Genomic DNA, 20,416 nt, shown 5'->3' with positions numbered 1-20,416 from the left:
TTTTAATAACAATTTTTGGAAAATTTGAACAAAAGCATTATTGAAAAATAATGGAATGGAAATCATCGTTTAAAATAATGAATAGAGAATAAAATTGGATTTTTTTAATTTCACATAGTGAAAATGTTTTACAAACTAATTCAGATGGCATTGTCATCAAGAATCGAATGAGTTTCCAATTTCTGTCGGTGGCTGCGCTGCAATCGTAATTTTTCGTGGAAAATGTGCGTCTGTAAACATCTTTGTTGATAATCGTTTAATTATTTAATAATTTGATTGAATTATTACATTCTTATAAGTTAATAGTTTCTACTGAAAATGGTTAAACTCACTACTGAACTCATTCAACAATCTTATCAGTTCGTGAATCCAGTTCGAGATCGAGAACTAGATTTGAGAGGTGAGAGGTTATGGCATCATTTCAACTTAGCAAAGCTTTTAATTGTATTTTTTTATTTGAAAATATTACTATCTACCCATGAGTTTTTCAGTAAATGTTAGTCTTTCATTTTTATCATAAATATATTGAGTTGTCCATAAATTTACTGTAATTTGCCATAATTCCCTCTACATCTAACCTAACTTTTCATCTTTACTAATGTTTCCTTCATATTTCATGTTCTATTTCCACACCTTCAATAATATTTCAAATTTCATTTTGATATTTTAAAAAATAATATAATTCACTCACTAATTAGATAACAACCTACTTTGTTTCAGGATTCAAAATACCGGTTATCGAAAACTTGGGTGCAACTTTGGACCAGTTTGATACAATCGATCTATCCGATAATGATATTCGTAAACTGGATGGCTTTCCTGTACTGAAGCGCTTAAAAACAATTCTCCTGAATAACAACAGGATTGTGTAAGTAAACAATATCATTTCTTTACAAGTTTTATCATTATTAGCCTACTTGTGAGATCAGCGTTAGTCTGGTTACAGTGCTCGACCGACCGTCAGTGCGTACGTCAGTCGCGCTTGTCTTTACCATAGAGATTCCATGTATCCGTACAGAGCAGGACTGACGGCACGCACGCGCACGGTCAGGACCATACGTTTTATACAGCGTACGAATATCATCGGTCGAGCTCGTGCGGATCCGTTCCATCGGTCGACTGACGCGCTATTGAAACAAATAGTGAAATAGAATCTTTCAGAGCTGTACTGATCAGTAGCCCGATTGCAACATAACCAATGTGCTGACACCTCTGCCCGACAATCAGCTAATATTGAATTGAATAGCATCATGAATGAATTCAATTAATAGTGTCATATTTGAATTCAGAGTTTTTCAATACATTTCTTCAATCATTTCTAATTTTTTTATTGAAAAAATTATATATTATAATGAAATATTATATTATATTTGATCCGTAGCTTAAAGTGACTGCAAGTATTCCCAATGGTGATAGAAGCTCGAAAAAACTCTGAGATTCTGAGGTAGTTGAAAAATGTATCTTCATCCCAAGCAGTGATGTGTATAATGGTACTAAATTCTCTTTGAAATGCTCTTTGGGCGACCATCGGGTGAACTTTATATCTATGTCTTTTAATGCTCTGAATGTGTAAAACTGATTCATCGATGCGTACGGTCAGGATGGTACATACGCACTGACGGTCGGTCGAGCTCTGTAATCGGCCTTAATAAATAATAATTATTAACGTTATACATATTGTGTCAATTGTTATTTGAGCTTAATGTATTATGAGTAATCAACCAATGAATCTTGATGTTAATAATATCTAATTCTCTTTGACTAATCATTTACAGGAGGATAGCAGAAGGTTTGGAAACCAAGATTGCCAACCTTGAAACGTTGGTGTTGACCGGCAACAGTATAGCAGAGTTGGCAGACCTGGACCCCCTGGCTACCCTTCCTAACCTCAAATCGCTCAGTCTTCTCCATTGTCCAGTCAGCGGTAAATCTCACTACAGACTGTATGTCGCCTTCAAAATGCCACAACTGAAAGTGCTCGATTTCCGCAAAATTAGAGACAAGGTAACTAGATGTCGTTTTTGTAATTGGATTTCTCAGACTTAGTCGTTTCCTTGTTGTACTATCTAAACCACTTTTGTACAAGGAAGACAATTGGAATTTCCACCAAATAGAACTCTTCAAATGAACATTTCATTACAGATTACAAAAAAAATCAATACTTACTTGATACTGGAATTCTTCGTCGTTGGATGGAAAACCCACATAGACTGTGTTTAGGAATCGTGGGGCACCTCCCCTTAGACTCTGGAATGGCAGTGGATTAGTAAATCGAATACTGGAATTATGTCCAAATAGAATAAATTGTAATAACTCTCCAAATAAAATCTTTATAGTGTATCAAAAAAAAAAAAAATAATCATTGAGTCTTCAAGTGTTTATGAACTTTTAGTAGAATTGATAACAGAATCAGTTCATCACAATTATGAAAATGTTCCACAATATCATCAACATCTCTGATTTCAAGTTAGATCCATAATGATAGTAAGAACCCCGAAAATACCTTTCTGAAACAAATAGTCTCAAGAAAGTAATCTTAAAAGGCCCCTTTTATAATGTCATTCATTGTCAATGTGGATTAAATAAAAGCAAATTCCCGAAATGTGTTTAGAATAATATAGAAATTAACATACATTATTTTCCAAACATAAGTTACTTGTAAATTTGTTGTAAGAATAATATTGTTGGTCTCAAAATAATATATGTATTGGAAAATAGGAAATCAGATTCTGGAATGATAGAGTTATAATAATAATAATAATAATATCGAGTAATCTGACTGGCTCAGGTCTGGTGTCAGAGTTTTCAGGTCGCATCTGATCAAATTCAGGGTCTCTAACATGACCTAATGACTGTTTTTAGGCAGCCGGGACAGATAGTTAACGTGTCCATCCGAAATACGATGATTCTTTCACTTGGAGCTCTCTGTCTATTTTGTAGAGGAAAACACTATTCAATTTTATTCTTAATGTTGTGAGTGAAGAGATGAAATGCCACAGATGACCCAGAACCAGCTACAATAGATGTCCAATCAGTTATAAAAATCTCTAAGTTATAAAAGTTTGTTTAATGATTTTGGCAATAAATATTTCTTTCTTTCTTTCTTTTCTCTCTGTAGAAATAATTGTAGTTATTTTGACTATATTGTCTCACAGCAGCAGCACTTTGATCCTCACATACTTTATCCTCTTTAAGCACTATAATTTCCATTACAAGTAAGTGATTGATGATCAGCAATGCAGAGATCCTTAACATCAAAACTCAGTAAAACTCAGTAGAATGATTGGTTGTAACCCGTAAAAATATAATCAAGACAGGATGTTCCTCTTGTAGGAGAAAGTGAAGATGGATATAAATTGTAAGATTCCATCATATATTCAACGTTTTTTTTGCAGGAAATCTCTAGTAGTTAATTGTTGTTCTTACATATTTATTGGTAAACAATATATTAACGTTCATCTTAAAGCATTTTATCATGTTTTTTTTCAACAGGAACGGAATGAGGCGAAAGCGTTGTTCAAAAGTAAACAGGGCAAAGAATTGCAGAGAGAAATTTCGAAAAAATCGAAAACTTTTGTGCCTGGTGCAAAATTACCTGATGCCATTGTACAGAAACCAGTTGGTGAGTAATTAAAGATATATCTCCATAAAAAATAATTTAGTATTTCAAGTCCATAATGTGATTACAAAAAGCCACAAGGACACGTCAAACAATAACAATTAAAACAGAAAACATTTTACATTAAACTGACTCAGTCGAGTTTTCAAAACAAAAAGCAAATAATAAATCGTCATAACAAAAAAGTCAGAAATAACAACATAAAGAACTGAAAACACAGTTTAATTATCCACATAATTTCGCTATCAAATTATTTTAGTCACATCCAAATTTATGTGGATAATATGTGGATGTGACAAGATTAAAACTGTGTTTTCTCAATTATGGAAAAATTCCACAATATCTATTCTCATTCAACAAATTTTATTAACATGAAAAACTTACTGATGGATTACAATGGGTTCTCCACCAGCAATCTTCTCAGCGCGCCCTGAAACTGCCTGGCCGGCAGATCTCTTGTTGGCATTGGATGCTTGTGTTCTTAATTATATAGAAAGTGGTTGACAATTTCTATTTTCTGTGTCCTCGTGATTCATTATTAGTCAATGTCTGTGCTTTGTCTTGTAAGAATTCCATTTCATGTCGTTCTTGCTTCATTCCAGTGATAATGAATCCATTAAATGATCGGCTCATTGAAGGTTATTGAATAATAATATTATCAAATGTAAATCCAAATTAAATTCTGTGATGAAGTATTTTAATAAGGCTACTTGAACTGTTTAATTAAATTAATTCAAAATTTATAGTTTTTGAATGATTATTAAGTTACTGTTCTAGATTTTTTTGTTTTTAGACTCTAATAGTATCTATGTGATTCAAAATTTGCTCGTTTATCTGAGTATTGAAGAGCGTAAATTGTATTTTGAAAAGTGAAAGTGAAATTTAACCAACATTTTGATTTGGACAGTATAGTATAAATTGGAAATGGGACAGTTTTGGGCATGAGCCTGTTGTGCCTTTCCTCTTTTTAAGTATTTGTGCACAATGTAATTATCAACGAAATCATCAGTGGGTCCCCTCTTCATATAAATACTTATTTATAACCAGTTTCAGCACTTATGCCATTTCCAAGTGTCAAAACCAAGTATCAGATTTTGATACTTGAAAAGGCATGAGTGCTGAAAATAGGTGTGCTTATATAGAAAAGTATAAAGAGTGTAAGCATAGAGAAAAGACAGCATAAGAAGATATCCCATGGTATAGGGTGTTTATGTCTTATCTTTTTGTGTTATCTCAAGCCGATAGTCCAAGTAGTTCTTTCTCATAAAGCTATGTGACGCTGGCAGTCTGTCATATTGTGCCGTTCATACAATCTCACCCGTCCAAAACAGTAAAAATCTACAATAATCGACAGTAATCAGCTTGAGATAACAGTAAAAGTTGCGACATAAAGGCCCTATACCATGGGATATCTACTTACGCTATTGTTTCTCTATGGTGTAAGTCTACTAGTGATTTCTATACTATGGATTTCTATACTATGGCCCTATACCATGGGATATCTACTTACGCTATTGTTTCTCTATGGTGTAAGCCTACTAGTGATTTCTATACTATGGATTTCTATACTATGGCCCTATACCATGGGATATCTACTTACGCTATTGTTTCTCTATGGTGTAAGCCTACTAGTGATTTCTATACTATGGATTCTATACTATGGCCCTATACCATGGGATATCTACTTACGCTATTGTTTCTCTATGGTGTAAGCCTACTAGTGATTTCTATACTATGGATTTCTATACTATGGCCCTATACCATGGGATATCTACTTACGCTATTGTTTCTCTATGGTGTAAGCCTACTAGTGATTTCTATACTAGTTAAATTTTTTGAATTGAATTGAACAAATGCAATTTCTCATTTATTTCTACTTGTAGATTGCTTTTCAGATTTTCCTTGTTTAACACATTTCTGTTGAGTTGAAGGTTGATGTATTAATTTGCTTTTCTCTTTTAATACAGGACCATCTCCTGAGGAACTATGGAAGATCAGGGACGCCATCTCAAAGGCCTCATCTCTCGAAGAAGTGGAGCGACTCAGTCGGTTGCTGCAGGCTGGCCAAATTCCCGGAGCGAATAGACCGAAAAAAGGTAGGGCTGCCAACCTCACATTTAATCATTGAAAAAAATATTTTCTTGATAGTAAGATTTATTTGATTATTTAAAAAAGAAAACATGATATACCGGTATCAGCTATACTTTTTAGAAGCCAGTGAAAAGACAGAGAATTGGCAACGGTGTTCTCCTATAATTCTCCACTGCTATTATAACGTAGACCTCACTATAGTTCAACTGTTAAACTAAAAAAGATACTCTACTCTAGAGTGAGTCTCACTTCAAACTGTCTGGATTTCTTATGATTGACAGAAATGCTTCCCTTTCAACGCTTGGGCATGTGGAGAGAATCTTCATGTAAACAATGAATACATTATTGAAAATGATAGAGAAAAATCTATTTGAATTGAATTTATTGATTCTTTAATAATAATAATTATTGATTCATACAATATATAAGTACATCATTTTGATGATAGGGAGAGAAAAATAAGGTAACCTTGTGCTATTCCTCTGCCATATTTAGATAAGGTCACACATAGTCCGAAATAAGTTAAGTCTTGTAGCTCTCACTGTAGGTAATTTACCATACAATTGACGGCTCATCACTAGAATGCCGCTGGATTGAAGACAGTAACAATGTTGGTACGCAAGCGAAACTTCAAAAATATTTTCGAAATAGAATTAGTTACTTATAGAATGAATAATCCAATCCAATAATTTAATTATACAGAAGAGGCCTCATATTTCATTTTCCCTTCACATTTTTACAATATCTTCTACAAATATGTTTAATAATTTCTTGTAATCATATTCAATATTTATGATTATGTATTTATAGTTATAGTAAAATATTTGACCGAGCGAAGTGAGGTCTAAGATTCAAGTCGACGGTTTGGCATTTGTCTTAATGTTTAAATGTTTATATGTTGCGTATTTACGGCGAAACGCGGTAATAGATTTTCTTGAAATTTGACAGGTATGTTCCTTTTTAAATTGCGCGTCGACGTATATATAAGGTTTTTGGAAATTTTGCATTTCAAGGATAATATAAAAGGAAAAAGGAGCCTCCTTCATACGTCAATAATAGAGTGAAAATCAGACTATAGAATTATTCATAAATCAGCTGTCGAGTTGACTAAATTGCATGCCATGATGCATGCAATTCAATATCTCACTGTAACTTGGTAAAAAATTAGCAGCTGTGTAGACTATAAATTGCATGCCTCATTGAATGCATTTTTTATTCACTATTAAATAGGATGCAAAGAATTTATAACAGCTCGACTGGGCGCCTAGATGTCTTCTGGTTTTCTCGCGCTAAATTCCGGATAGCCTTATATGATAATTAAATCTTGTGTAAACATGATCTGATCAAATAAATAGTTAGTGTATCAGTGTGGATGTGTTTATGGTTTGGTACGTCGTTATAACTGCGCGAGGTCTACTTTTCACAGAACTACTAGTTGTATCTGTGACGAGTCTTTCTGATTTCTCTTTCTATGTTTTCAGCACTGAACGGTAACCACCAAGAAGAGGAAGAGGAAGAAGAAGAAGAGGAGGAGGAAGATGTAGAGAGACAACAAGAACAGATTGCGGAAGAAGTGGAAATGAGAGAGGAGCAAGAAGTAGAAGAAGAACCCATGGAAACATAAAAATGGAGATAAATTAACGTATTTCTCTTGCCTTTTTCCCATGGAGTTTAATGATATTGAGCTATGTGTACATATAGAGACATTTTTCAGTGCATCAGTCTATGGTTTAGTAGATTTCAAATAATTTGGCAGCAGTCAGGTTTAGTTATAGCATGAACGTCTATTCTCTGCAAACTGCCAAATTAATATGAGTCCTACTAAACAGGTTCTGTTAGGTTTACAGCCTCTTGATAAGTGACGTATTTATTTGAAAATTTCCAAGATTTTTTAGGGGGTTTGGTATGATTTGAAGTATTTCCTCAGGTATTAGGCCAGTTTTTATCAAGTTTAACGAGGTTCACTTGGATAATTTATTTTTCGAAGTCAAACTATCGTTAGGTACCTCTGTAGATGAGGAGTTCTATTTGAACTCATCACATTTTTAGAAAGCTCTTGAATAGAATAGAATAGGAAAACGTTGATTGAACCAAAACAATCTACATTGAGCAAACCTTCAGGTTTCGAAGAGTCATTTCACTGCAATAGTTACATTTTCCCAATTTTAAAATCCTTGAGACCGAGTTATTCTATTCCCCTCAATTCTATAAATTAAGAAAAATTAGATTTCAGATTAATAGGTTCAGCCCCGGTTGCAAAAAACCTGTTAAATTTTAATAGTATTTAAATATTCTACTAGAACTAATCAGAGAAGACTTGTTTTCAGAAAAGCCTACTCTTATTAGTTTTCGTAGCATTTAATCATGATTAAAATTTAACAGGATTTTGTACAACCAGGCCTCAGTATTTAATCGATTCAAATTGAAGTTTCGTCTAGACTTGAATATTAATTGCAATAGACTGCTTTCCTAGTGAGCAATCTACACTTTTCTCATTCTAGCCTAGACCATCTCTAAAGATCCTAGATTCTCTGTTAACTCTAAATATAAAAGTATAGATTTAATCTTACTCCATAGTATCAGCTCTAGGATAATTGATAGAGTAATTGATAAATCATTAGACAATTGATAAATATCTTTAATTCAATTTTAGTTTTGTTCCAGTACACTTTAGTGTCCCTAGATTGATCTAGAAACTATACGTTTTTGAAGAGTTCTGATTGAACTAGCTCTAGTATATTTTAGTGCAGCTAGAGTATAAATTTGACTACAAATTATCTTGAAGCAATAATTTTTTCAAATTAAATTTTAAACCCTTTTACAAAAGATTTCAAAGGATATAATAGCATTATTCAAAATTATGGGACTATTTTCATACTAGATTGGATGTGTTATGAATTTAATTAGATTCTGTTAGATAATAATATCGAGTACCTGGCTGGCTCAGGTCTGGTGTGAGTTTTCAGGTTCTGATCAATTTCAGGGCCTCTGACATGACCGAACGACTGCTTTTCAGGCAGCCGCGGCCGACGAGTTAACGTGTCCAACTGAAACACATTAAACTAGATAAAATCTCAGGGATTGAGAAGAATATTCATTGTTTTGAAAACTAATACTAATTTTATATTTCTATCTTCTATTGTCATACTGTATCTGTATTCATTGATTCCAAATTTTCAAAACTGTATCAAAGTTATTAATACGATAAGAACATTACTACTTTCAATAATAATTATTCTTCAAAATCAAATGTTTGCTTAATTTTATTTATAGGATTTGGATCTAAAGATTCTTTCAAGTATTTTTTATTTTATCAGTTGTTAATATGTATAAATCCTGACAACTGCACCTAAATTCTTTTTTCCAGTAAAACTGTTTTGCAAAAGTAAACTTCTTTAATACCAACTTGCAGACCTCTCTCTGTTATGAGAGCCTGTTCAAGTTACTATTTGAATTTGTATAGGTATTATTTCTGTATTTTTTCTCTCTAAATTCTAAATTTATTGTCAAATTGTCAATCAACAGTTGTTTTATTTTCTTCAATCATACCAATGTCTGTAAGTAGAAGTTTATATATTTTTCAAATTTTTCTTTTATACATATTTAATTGCCATGAAATAAAAAGGTTGAGAAGCGAAACACTAGTTTTATTATTGTAGTTTAATTACATCATTTATTGCCTTCTCGTTGTTTCTAATTTTGTCAGTTGTTTTAGTCTGTTTCAGAGAAGTTGGGGAGAGCCTTGGTGTTCCAAAACAACTTTAGTTTTATTCGAAACAACTTTGTTTTTTAATAAAAAATTCAATTTAATTGTTAGCAATTTCTAGTTAGAAGCTCTTTACAAGAAGATGTGTTATAAGGTGCGTACAGACTTAATTGTAACGAACACGCATATTTTACTTTTACTTTCCTTGCCCTATTACCATAGGTAAGGAAAGTATTCCGAAAAAAAATAAGGTACCCCAATTTCCAAATTTCTATACGTTTCAGGGTCCCCTGAGTCCAAAAAAGTAGTTTTTGGGTATTGGTCTGTATGTGTGTGTGTGTGTGTGTGTGTGTGTGTGTGTGTGTGTATTTGCGTCTGTGTACATGATATATCGTCTCCCAATTAACGGAATGTCTTAAAATTTGGATCTCAAGGTCCTTACAATATAAGGATCCGACACGAACCATTTCGATCAAATACAATTCGAGATGAGGGCTAAAATGGCAAAAATGTTGTCAAAAACAGGGTTTTCGCGATTTTCTCGAAAACAGCTCCAACGATTTTGATAAAATTTATACCTAAAAAAAGTCATTGATAAGCTCTATCAACTGCCACAAGTCCCTTATCTGTAAAAATTGCAGGAGCTCCGCCCCATCTATGCAAAGTTTGATTTTAGATTCTTGATTATCAGGCTTCAGATACAATTTAAACAAAAAATTTCAAGTGGAAAAGATTGAGCATAAAAATCTCTACAATTAATGTTCAGTAACATTTTCACCTTAAATTGAAAATAAGCTCGAAGTTCGAGAAAATAAGATTATTAAATTGCAAACTGTTGGCAACTGTTGATTCTATTAAATCATTCACTATGAAGAGATAGAAGACTTCGTGTGTCTCCAGCGTTATTGTCCTGGCTTAGATATTTGAATAGTAGACTTGAGATGCGCGTGAACACTAGCGTCAGTTGATGAATTTTCATAACGGCAAGGAAAGTTGTGAGAGTGCGCCACACCAGATTTTTATCAGGTGATGCTATGTTTATTTTATTATATCTGTATCTTACTGTTTCTGGACAATTACAGATATAATAAGAATAGATTCAACTGATGAGAAATTAAATATGCGTGTTCGTGGCACATCGTCTGTATGCACCTTTAGATGGATTGTTTCGCTTCCTGGTTTAGGATCAAAGGAACGGCGAAGGTAGAGTGCATTCGAGTAGGTAGCTGAGAGTGTTTAAAAATAATGTATTCAAATGTATCAGTACATACTGGAGCGGCGAAGGTAGGGTAGAAGGTAGAGGAGACATTTAGATACATGCTTTATTTAAGCATATACAGCTACCTTCTCACTCTACCTTGGCCGCTCCTCTGACCTTTGATGAAGATGATAACGCAACGCTATAGTGATAAAATGTTATTCACCTCATAAAGTCAGCACAGCATCTGATTATCATTGGTTTGTCACCTTATCTGTCTTTAGACAAAGCAGATAGCTCTATCCTTCTCCAACTCCGCACCGTTACTAAATGTTTGTTGGCTGTGAAGAAATATAATGAGCCTCCAGAATATTATTTAATCTCAATATTATTAAATCATGAACATATATTTTGCAGGTGATTATAACATATCTTTGTTATCAATAGCATGTACGTCTGTTAAATTCAACTGTGACTAACCGCTGATTCATTTAGACTCAACTCACACTTAGGCGTCTCGAGTCGAGAAGAGACTGCGACCCTAGTCTCTTCTCGACGCAGCATGTGTTTGTAAATGGTGAGGTCGCGGAGACTAGAATCAAACAGTCACCATTTGGAAACACATGCTGCATTGAGAAGAGACTAGAGTTGCAGTCTCTTCTCGACTTGAGTCGCGTAAGTGTGAGTTGAGCCTAAGACATCATCACTAATATTGATTCTGGTAGTAGCAATTAACTATTATCATAGAGAAGCAATAGCGCTAGTAGATATCCCATGGTATAGGGAATTTATGTCGCAACTTTTACTGTTATCTCAAGCCGATTACTGTCGATTATTTGCCATTTTTACTGTTTTGTTGGGGTGATAGTGTATGAACGGCACAATTTCAGAGACTACCACCGTCACACAGCTGCATAGGAAAGAACTACGTGAACTATCGGCTTGGTATAACAGTAAAAGTTGCGACATAAACGCCCTATACCATGGGATATCTACTTATGCTATCGTTTCTTAAATTTAAGAAACGTAATTGCACAATAAAGGAAGAGAATGAGTTTGTAATATAAACACTAGAACTCAAAATAAAACTATTGAACATGAGTTGCATTGAAATATTAAGTTGTTAATATTACAAACTCTTAGTTATTAAGAGAGGATGGAATTATACTAATTTCTATTCATAATGAAATTATTTTAAGGGTTTCCTCAGAAGAATTAATAATTGATCTGAGAATTTGAAACAAAAATGAAAATCCTCTATTGAAAAAACAGACCATTTTAAAAACACTACTGAGAGTACAAAATAAATTAATACAATTTGGACAATTTCCAATGAAGTACGGTATAATGTGTTCTATCTTGACAATGTTTATGAAATTTTCTAATATAACTCATTTTGTAATTTTTTCAGCGCTGAATTTTATAATCTGATCTACTAAAAACTAATTAAAATCAATTGTTTTTCAAATTTGTATCATTACTGTAACATATGATTTTTGAAGATTTTTGTCATCAATAAAGTTCTCTGGTCATAGCCAGAATTCTTGTCAATTTGCTGTTATTATTTCCCCTTTTTACTTTCCTTGTCCTATTACCATAGGTGAGGAAAGTATTGCTTTCCGATAAAAATTAAGGTACCCCAATTTTTAAATTTCTATATGTTTCAATGTCCCCTGAGTCCAAAAAAGTGGTTTTTGGGTATTGGTCTGTATGAGTGTATGTGCATCTGTGTACACGATATCTCATCTCCCAATTAACGGAATGACTTGAAATTTGGAACGTAAAGTTCTTACAATATAAGGATCCGACACGAACAATTTCGATCAAATGCAATTCAAGATGGCGGCTAAAATGGCAAAAATGTTGTCAAAACAGGGTCTTTCGCGATTTTCTCGAAAATGGCTCCAACGATTTTGATCAAATTTATACCTAGAATAGTCATTGATAAGCTCTATCAACTGCCACAAGTCCTATATCTGTAAAAATTTCAGGAGCTGCGCCCCATCCATGCAAAGATTGATTTTAGATTCTCAATTATCAGGCTTCAGATTCAATTTAAACAAAAAATCAAGTGGAAAATATTGAGCATGGTAATCTCTACTATTAATGTTTAGTAGCATTTTCACCTAAATTTGAAAATAAGCTCGAAATTAGAGAAAGTGTGATTATTCAATTGCAAAGTGTTGGCAACTGTTGATTCTATTAAAATCATTCACTATGAAGAGATAGCAGACCTCGTGAGTCTCCAGCGTTATTGACCTATCACCAGCTGGCTCAGATCTTTAAATAGTAGACTTGAGATGCGCGTGAACACTAGCGTCAGGTGATCAACTTTCATAACGGCAAGGAAAGTTGTAATAGTGCTCCACACCAGATTTTTCGAAAAAAATTGGTCAAGTTTTATGATTATTTCTATAAATTAATATAGTTCATGTGTTTGGATTTTTTTTCAAATCAAGTACTCTTGTGAAGCATTTAATACACATAGAGCTCGAGGTTCTATTATAATAATGATATTGTAGAAACAATACAAAAATTATTGCACTTTTTGTAGTTCCTTCCCAAAAAAAGGTAAAGAACTACAGTTCTGTAAAAAGAGTATAACTTATATTCACTGATCTAGTTCGTGAACGGCCAATCACCCTTCCAAATTCTATCCCAGTATGCAACAGCTCCACGTTCTACTTCAAGAAAAATCAACGTTTTGAAAGTGAGGTTAACATTTTATCTGTTGTACTGTTGATTGTTTTACAAAACTATAATATCTTCCTTTATGGAAATTTGATTATGTTTTACATAAAAGTGTCTGATCATAGATATAAATGTGAGCTTGATTTGAAATTATTCCTCAGGTGAGTAAAATCTTTTATATTTTCTGTTCATCTTGATTTTGAAACTTTTAAGTAGGCATACCCACGTGTTGGATGTTGTTAATTTTTATTTTATAAATATATATTTTAAAATTACTAATTAATGCTATTTTGCAACAAAATAAAAATACGTTGTTATGAAAAGTCTGAATAGTTTATTAAACAATTAGGCATATTTATTGTAAAACATGTTGTTTAGGTTAGAATTTAAAAGTTAACCATAGAAATTCGGTAAATATTATTGTTATAACAAAATTCAAACAACCCTAATAATTAAATTCTGCAATTACAGGAGTATATTTTAAATATAATATCTCTATTTTTTGATTTCAAAGTTTTGACAGTAAGACAACTATTTCAAGAGACTCTTCAAACATAATTATAGTAAAAAATAAACATAAATTCTGTAGAATTGATGAAACATTTTACAACTTGAGACCAGACAGTTTGCTAAGGTATGTTGTTCAAGATTCTAAGTTGAGCGTAAGAAGACAGTGTTGATGTAGGCTAAATGAGCTCTAGATTTATTAATATTTAATTCCATTATTTATATTCATCAATTAATTAATTTGAATATTAATTTAATTATTAATATTTATATTCATCAAAGAGTAGATTTGAAGGGAATAGAGGCTTGGATTAAGGAAAAGTATTTCTTTTCCCTGGGACCTGAATGGTGGTAATAATAGCCTATATATTTTTTAAAGCAACCTATTTTATTTTTTGTAATTCCTGAGACCTGAATGATTGTCATTTTTTATCTGTTTTATTTTTGTTTATCCTATTGGAAAATCTTTTTTTTCTCTTTCTCTTTCTCAAAATTCGTTAGCCTATCACACTTTTGTTTTTTGAAGTAGAGTATTTTTTTTATTGTCATCAACTCGATTTTGTTTTTAGTTTTTATTTTAAATCGGACTTTTTGCGACTCCCACCAGCGGTCAAAGTCTTTTGCTGGTGGTGCCTGAAACGATGTTTTGTTTTTACAAACAAAATAAGTTAATCATTAAATTACAATAGTTTTTGGCGTAACTGGAAAAAGAAGCCTTGAGCTCCAGCCACGAAATGGTGTTAAAAAAAATGTCAAGGGTGCAGAATTAAGTACCGTCTATAGAAGGCATTGACAAGACTAAGGCTCGGCAACGTTTTCTTTCTCCACTGCCATTATAACGTGGACCTCACTAAAGTAACTTAGGCTCAACTCACACTTACGCGACTCAGGTAGAGAAGAAACTCGACTCTAGTCGCGAGCATGTGTTTGCAAATGGTGACACTCAGACCAGTCGATTCTAGTCTCCGCGACTGTCACCATTTGAAAACACATGCTCTCGACTAGAGTCGAGTCTCTTCTCGACCTGAGTCGCGTAAGTGTGAGTTGAGCCATGCCGTGCCACTTTGATCAATTAAGCCTAAGGAAACAAAAATAGCCTACGTGGTACATATACAAGAGAAAAATTATGATATTGAAACAAATACCGTAAATATACTTGAAGAAATGTAGCCAACAAATTTTTAAATTGATATTTTCGTTGATAATTATAAATTTATTGCATATTCCAGGTATCTAAAACAAGGAACGGCTTTGTATTATATTATGGATTATGACTACTCCACGTAAGACTCGAGAAAAAGCACCTACTGTTCCTGGTTTCAATCAATGGAAAATATTTCCTCCGGGCCTGCGCTGTAAGAGCTTTAACGCTGCCTTGTATTATTCGAGTTTTTACGCCAGCCAATCTGATGAATACGACTCAGACGTTCCACAAGAGGAGAGAGTACCTTTGGTGACTAATGACGAGTGAGTATCTTGCTTTACCATCCATTTTACATATTTATGGCTTGGTAAGTGTTTTGGAAGGCACCTAGGCTCCAGCTGTCCCAAACAGGCTATTAGCTGGGTCCCGGCCAGTTGAGATGATAATATCATCTATATTATATCTATATATAATCATAATATCTATATTATAGATGTAGAAAATATACCGTTAGTTACTAATGACAAGTTAGTAACTTGCTTTTTCAACAATAATTGTTGCCAAATTGTGTGAAATTTCAATCTTTTCACGCAAGCCCATTTGACTGGATGTATTCAAATTGACAACTCTGCATCATCTGTGTGAATTGAATACATTCAGTCATATGGGCTTACATGAAAAGATCTCAATTTTACACAATTTGACAACAAGGATATTTTCTCTAAGGCTGGGGCCACACGAGCGCACAAAGTGTGTCCGTTGCAACTTACTTTTTGACCTCAGTTGTAGAAATACATAAAAGTGAATTGGTGACAACACACGAGGTACGTGCGTACCAAGTAACCGAAGTCGTAACGGACGGTGATTTTTGAACTGCGCAGAAATGCTACAACGCACGTAGAGACATGCAAAAGTTATTGCTTCGTCTGGTTCAATTGCGTAAAGCCAACTGACGTTGACGCACCACATACTCAACGCCCGTGTGGTGTCATTGGCGACAGCCGCAAAAAGTAACGGACGCACTATGTACGCTCGTGTGGCCCTAGCCTTAAGGTGCATTTTCGTTTTTGCGTAAATTTCTGTAGTCGACGACGGCAAGCATTGTTGACATTCATAATGTCCAAATTTCAAGTGTGCTAAAACAGCTGATCAAATAACTTTCCATTATTTTTCTTTATTATTCAAGAATCAAACATTTCTAATAATATCTTTAATACCTTCTGCTTCATCCATTACCCACATTAGTGGGATCGATGGCGTCATACAGTTCGATTTCAACATACACAATAACACAAAAACTATTTAGATGGCAGGTAAAACAGTGACCACTTTTTAAAATAAGTTCAGATCATCACTCATAAATTCATTTACGCTATAATATGATTTATCACAAAGCAGCTTCCTGACGGCTCTCTTGAAGGCGGCCTCATCCAACTGCCTCCTACCAGGAGGCAGCTTGTTGAAGAATTTCAGTGCAGAAACTCTATATCTGGCCTGTGAACGGTGGAGACGTCTCCTAGGGACATCCAGCAGCTCAAAGCGCCTGGTGTTGTGGTTGTGAACGTCATTTCGGGCAGCCAGAGTATGCTGTATCCTCTTGACATACATCAAGCACAGGAGGATGTAATGGCTGAAGACCGTCAGCACACCAAGGCGAGCAAAGATGGGCTTGCAGTGGGCAAGATGATCGCTGCCTGTTATAATTTATATAGCCCTCTTTTGCAGTCTCAGCACATCAGCAGCCCCCACTGAATGACCCCACAGAAGCAAGCCATAGAAATGTGGCAATGGAAGAGCGCGTGATACATCATTATCAGGTACTTCTCAGTCACCAGGCCCCTCATCTTGAGCAGCAGAAAGCAAATGCGGGAGAGTCGACTGGTTACTTGCTGTATATGACTGTTCCAGCTGAGTTTGCTGTCCAAGACAAACATATTGCCATTTAAAAGCGTAAAAAAGTATAAGCTCAACCGACCCCATTAAAACATAATTGAACATAATCTTTTAGGTTATTTAGACAGATTGAAATCCACCCAATCTGAGATTCTCTCCGTGTCGTGGTCGACGACGGCATTTACGCACAAAGGAATACCCAGCTTTAGGTGGGCCCTTCACTGGAACCGCTTTCGTCCGAACTAGCGTCGGCCGAAAACTACCGAACTCGTCCGAACGATCCCCCAACAAAGAAAGGAATAGATGCTCGTCCATTGCAACAGGTTCATACGGCCGTCTCCGGCCGATCAATTTCTCGATCCGAATTGATTGGGGTTTTCCGGCTCTATCCGGCCGAACTAACTGGTCGAGCTGAGACTAGTTGTTTCAACAATATAGAAATATAATTAATTAGCAAAATATTCAATCTCTATAAAAATTTATTATTTAATCAATAAAAAATATATTTTCTTAACGAATAAAATATGGTTGATTATCTTAAACAAGAATGAACAGTTAATATTACATCAGATATACCGGTATCAGCTATCCTCTATGGACGGCAGTTGCAAGGCGGAGAATCGGCAACGTCGTTCTCCTATCTTTCTCCACTGTCATTATAACGTGGACCTCACAATAAATATGTTGTTTCTCCTTTGAATGAATGGGTGGACGTTTTAATAAAATAGTAACATTATTAATTCATGATTTTTTTTGGTGTAGCCTATTATTCTAATGATTTGTGTATAATGGGATCAATAAACGAATGTGTGCATGTTTTCATAAGATAGTAGTAACATTATTTGTGATTTTCATTTAATGAATTGTATATTATTCTAAAGGTGCGTACAGATATACGCACCTCCAACACGCTCCGCAATCGCTTCACGCACGCTCCGCAATCGCTCCGATCTAGGAGCTTGCCAAGCTCGACCTCTGTTAAGGTGCGTACAGATATACGCGCCGCGAACATGAGCAATTCACTTTTAATCAGCTGATGTCAAGCTTTTTATATCGTTTCTGTAGAAATACAGATATAGTCAGCTGATTAAAAGTGAATTACTCATGTTCGCGGCGTGTATATCTGTACGCACCTTAACACGCTCTTCTCGCGTGTCTCTTGCTCCCCGGTCGATCATCAATCGATCTGCTCGAGTGACGTTCGATTGCGGAGCAGAGCAAAAGTCTGTACGCACCTTAATGATTTTTCCCTTTTTGTGTAGTTGAGAAGTTGATATTGTGGTAATTATTCATATTGAATGAAAAAGACTAAGAAATTGTCAAAAATCACAGATTTATTGATACTTAGAAAGACCGGTTTCGGTTATTACACCATTGTCAATCTCTGATAAACTCAGAGTTTATCAGAATCTCTGACAGAGTTTATCAGAGATTGGCAATGGTGTAATAACCGAAACCGGTCTTACTAAGTATCAATAAATCTGTGGTTTTTGACAATTTCTTAGTCTTTTTCATTCAATTAATGATTTGTGTATGATGGGACCAATGAACAAATAAATGATGGGCGTTTAAATAATTTTTTGGTAACATTATTTTTGGTTTATTTTGCAGGAAACGACATTTAAAACTAGTGAAACGCAACAAGGACTTGCACCAGTGGAAGACGAAAATCAGCGAAAGTGAACTTCAACAGCTGGAGGTGTGGACTGACGAAGTTTCCCAAACCCTACAACAATTTGAAATTATTCCGAGGAGAACAAGTAGACAGAGACAGGGAGAAGAAGGAGAAGGTAGCAGAGTAGTTCTGCCTTGTGTTGAATCGGAAACGCACGAGACCGACTGCAGTAGTAAGGCGAAAGAGAAGAAGAGGAAAAGGAAGAAAAATAGTGGGGCAGTGGGGGATTGCGAAAGTGTGATTGGGGATAGAAAGAAGAAGGAGAAGAAGAAGAGGGGTGAAGTGGAAAGTGCTACTGATTGTGAGAGTGTGTTAGAGGGAGGGGAGAAGGAGAGAAAGGAGAAGGAAAGTAGAAGGGAGGTGGTGGATACTACCACTGATTGCGAAAGTGTGATTGGGGATAGAAAGAAGAAGGAGGATAAGAAGAGGGGTGAAGTGGAAAGTGCTACTGATTGTGAGAGTGTGTTAGAGAGAGGGGAGAAAGAGAGGAAGGAGAAGGAAAGTAGAAGGGAGGTGGTGGATACTACCACTGATTGCGAGAGTGTGATTGGGGATAGAAAGAAGAAGAAGAGGGGTGAAGTGGAAAGTGCTACTGATTGTGAGAGTGTGTTAGAGAGAGGGGAGAAAGAGAGAAAGGAGAAGGAAAGTAGAAGGGAGGTGGTGGATACTACCACTGATTGCGAGAGTGTGATTGGGGATAGAAAGAAGAAGAAGGAGAAGAAGAAGAGGGGTGAAGTGGAAAGTGCTACTGATTGTGAGAGTGTGTTAGAGGGAGGGGAGAAGGAGAGAAAGGAGAAGGAAAGTAGAAGGGAGGTGGTGGATACTACCACTGATTGCGAAAGTGTGATTGGAGATAGAAAGAAAAAGAAGAAGAAGAAGAAGAGGGGTGAAGTGGAAAGTGCTACTGATTGTGAGAGTGTGTTAGAGGGAGGGGAGAAGGAGAAAAAGGAGAAGGAAAGTAGAAGGGAGGTGGTGGATACTACCACTGATTGCGAGAGTGTGATTGGGGATAGAAAGAAGAAGAAGGAGAAGAAGAAGAGGGGTGAAGTGGAAATTGCTACTGATTGTGAGAGTGTGTTAGAGGGAGGGGAGAAGGAGAGAAAGGAGAAGGAAGTAGAAGGGAGGTGGTGGATACTACCACTGATTGCGAAAGTGTGATTGGAGATAGAAAGAAAAAGAAGAAGAAGAAGAGGGGTGAAGTGGAAAGTGCTACTGATTGTGAGAGTGTGTTAGAGGGAGGGGAGAAGGAGAAAAAGGAGAAGGAAGTAGAAGGGAGGTGGTGGATACTACCACTGATTGCGAGAGTGTGATTGGGGATAGAAAGAAGAAGAAGGAGAAGAAGAAGAGGGGTGAAGTGGAAATTGCTACTGATTGTGAGAGTGTGTTAGAGGGAGGGGAGAAGGAGAGAAAGGAGAAGGAAAGTAGAAGGAGGTGGTGGATACTACCACTGATTGCGAAAGTGTGATTGGAGATAGAAAGAAAAAGAAGAAGAAGAAGAAGAGGGGTGAAGTGGAAAGTGCTACTGATTGTGAGAGTGTGTTAGAGGGAGGGGAGAGGAGAGAAAGGAGAAGGAAAGTAGAAGGAGGTGGTGGATACTACCACTGATTGCGAAAGTGTGATTGGGGATAGAAAGAAGAAGAAGAGGGGTGAAGTGGAAAGTGCTACTGATTGTGAGAGTGTGTTAGAGGGAGGGGAGAAGGAGAAAAAGGAGAAGGAAAGTAGAAGGGAGTGGTGGATACTACCACTGATTGCGAAAGTGTGATTGGGGATAGAAAGAAGAAGAAGAAGAAGAAGAGAAGAAGAAGAAGAAGGAGAAGAAGAAGAGGGGTGAAGTGGAAAGTGCTACTGATTGTGAGAGTGTGTTAGAGGGAGGGGAGAAGGAGAAAAAGGAG

General features: G+C 35.4%; 2 protein-coding genes across 5 annotated transcripts; both read left to right on the top strand.

The window, feature by feature from the left end:
* The first annotated feature begins 186 nt into the window (after positions 1–186).
* Positions 187–9,348, top strand: LOC111051677 (U2 small nuclear ribonucleoprotein A'). Its single transcript, XM_039439762.1, has 6 exons — positions 187–400; positions 721–868; positions 1,776–2,004; positions 3,493–3,622; positions 5,587–5,715; positions 7,192–9,348. The coding sequence occupies exons 1-6, from the start codon at positions 319–321 to the stop codon at positions 7,332–7,334; spliced, it is 861 nt and encodes a 286-aa protein (XP_039295696.1). The 5' UTR covers positions 187–318; the 3' UTR covers positions 7,335–9,348.
* A 3,631-nt stretch (positions 9,349–12,979) lies between these two features.
* Positions 12,980–20,301, top strand: LOC120354005 (DEAD-box ATP-dependent RNA helicase 42-like). 4 transcript variants are annotated; one of them, XM_039439760.1, is made up of 4 exons: positions 12,980–13,466; positions 15,042–15,279; positions 18,461–19,410; positions 20,171–20,301. In XM_039439760.1, the coding sequence occupies exons 2-4, from the start codon at positions 15,083–15,085 to the stop codon at positions 20,284–20,286; spliced, it is 1,263 nt and encodes a 420-aa protein (XP_039295694.1). In that variant the 5' UTR covers positions 12,980–13,466; positions 15,042–15,082; the 3' UTR covers positions 20,287–20,301. The 4 variants fall into 4 exon arrangements, with proteins under 4 accessions (XP_039295694.1, XP_039295695.1, XP_039295693.1 ...); XM_039439761.1 differs by lacking the exon at positions 20,171–20,301 and having other exon boundaries at positions 18,461–18,801; positions 19,099–19,808; XM_039439759.1 differs by lacking the exon at positions 20,171–20,301 and having other exon boundaries at positions 18,461–18,954; positions 19,099–19,808.
* The last annotated feature ends 115 nt before the right edge of the window (positions 20,302–20,416 follow it).

Source organism: Nilaparvata lugens, chromosome 13 (assembly GCF_014356525.2).
Source record: "Nilaparvata lugens isolate BPH chromosome 13, ASM1435652v1, whole genome shotgun sequence".
NCBI classification, from domain to species: Eukaryota; Metazoa; Arthropoda; class Insecta; order Hemiptera; family Delphacidae; genus Nilaparvata; species Nilaparvata lugens.
The sequence above is the reverse complement of the archived record's forward strand: the minus strand, read 5'-3'. Positions and strand labels throughout refer to the sequence as shown.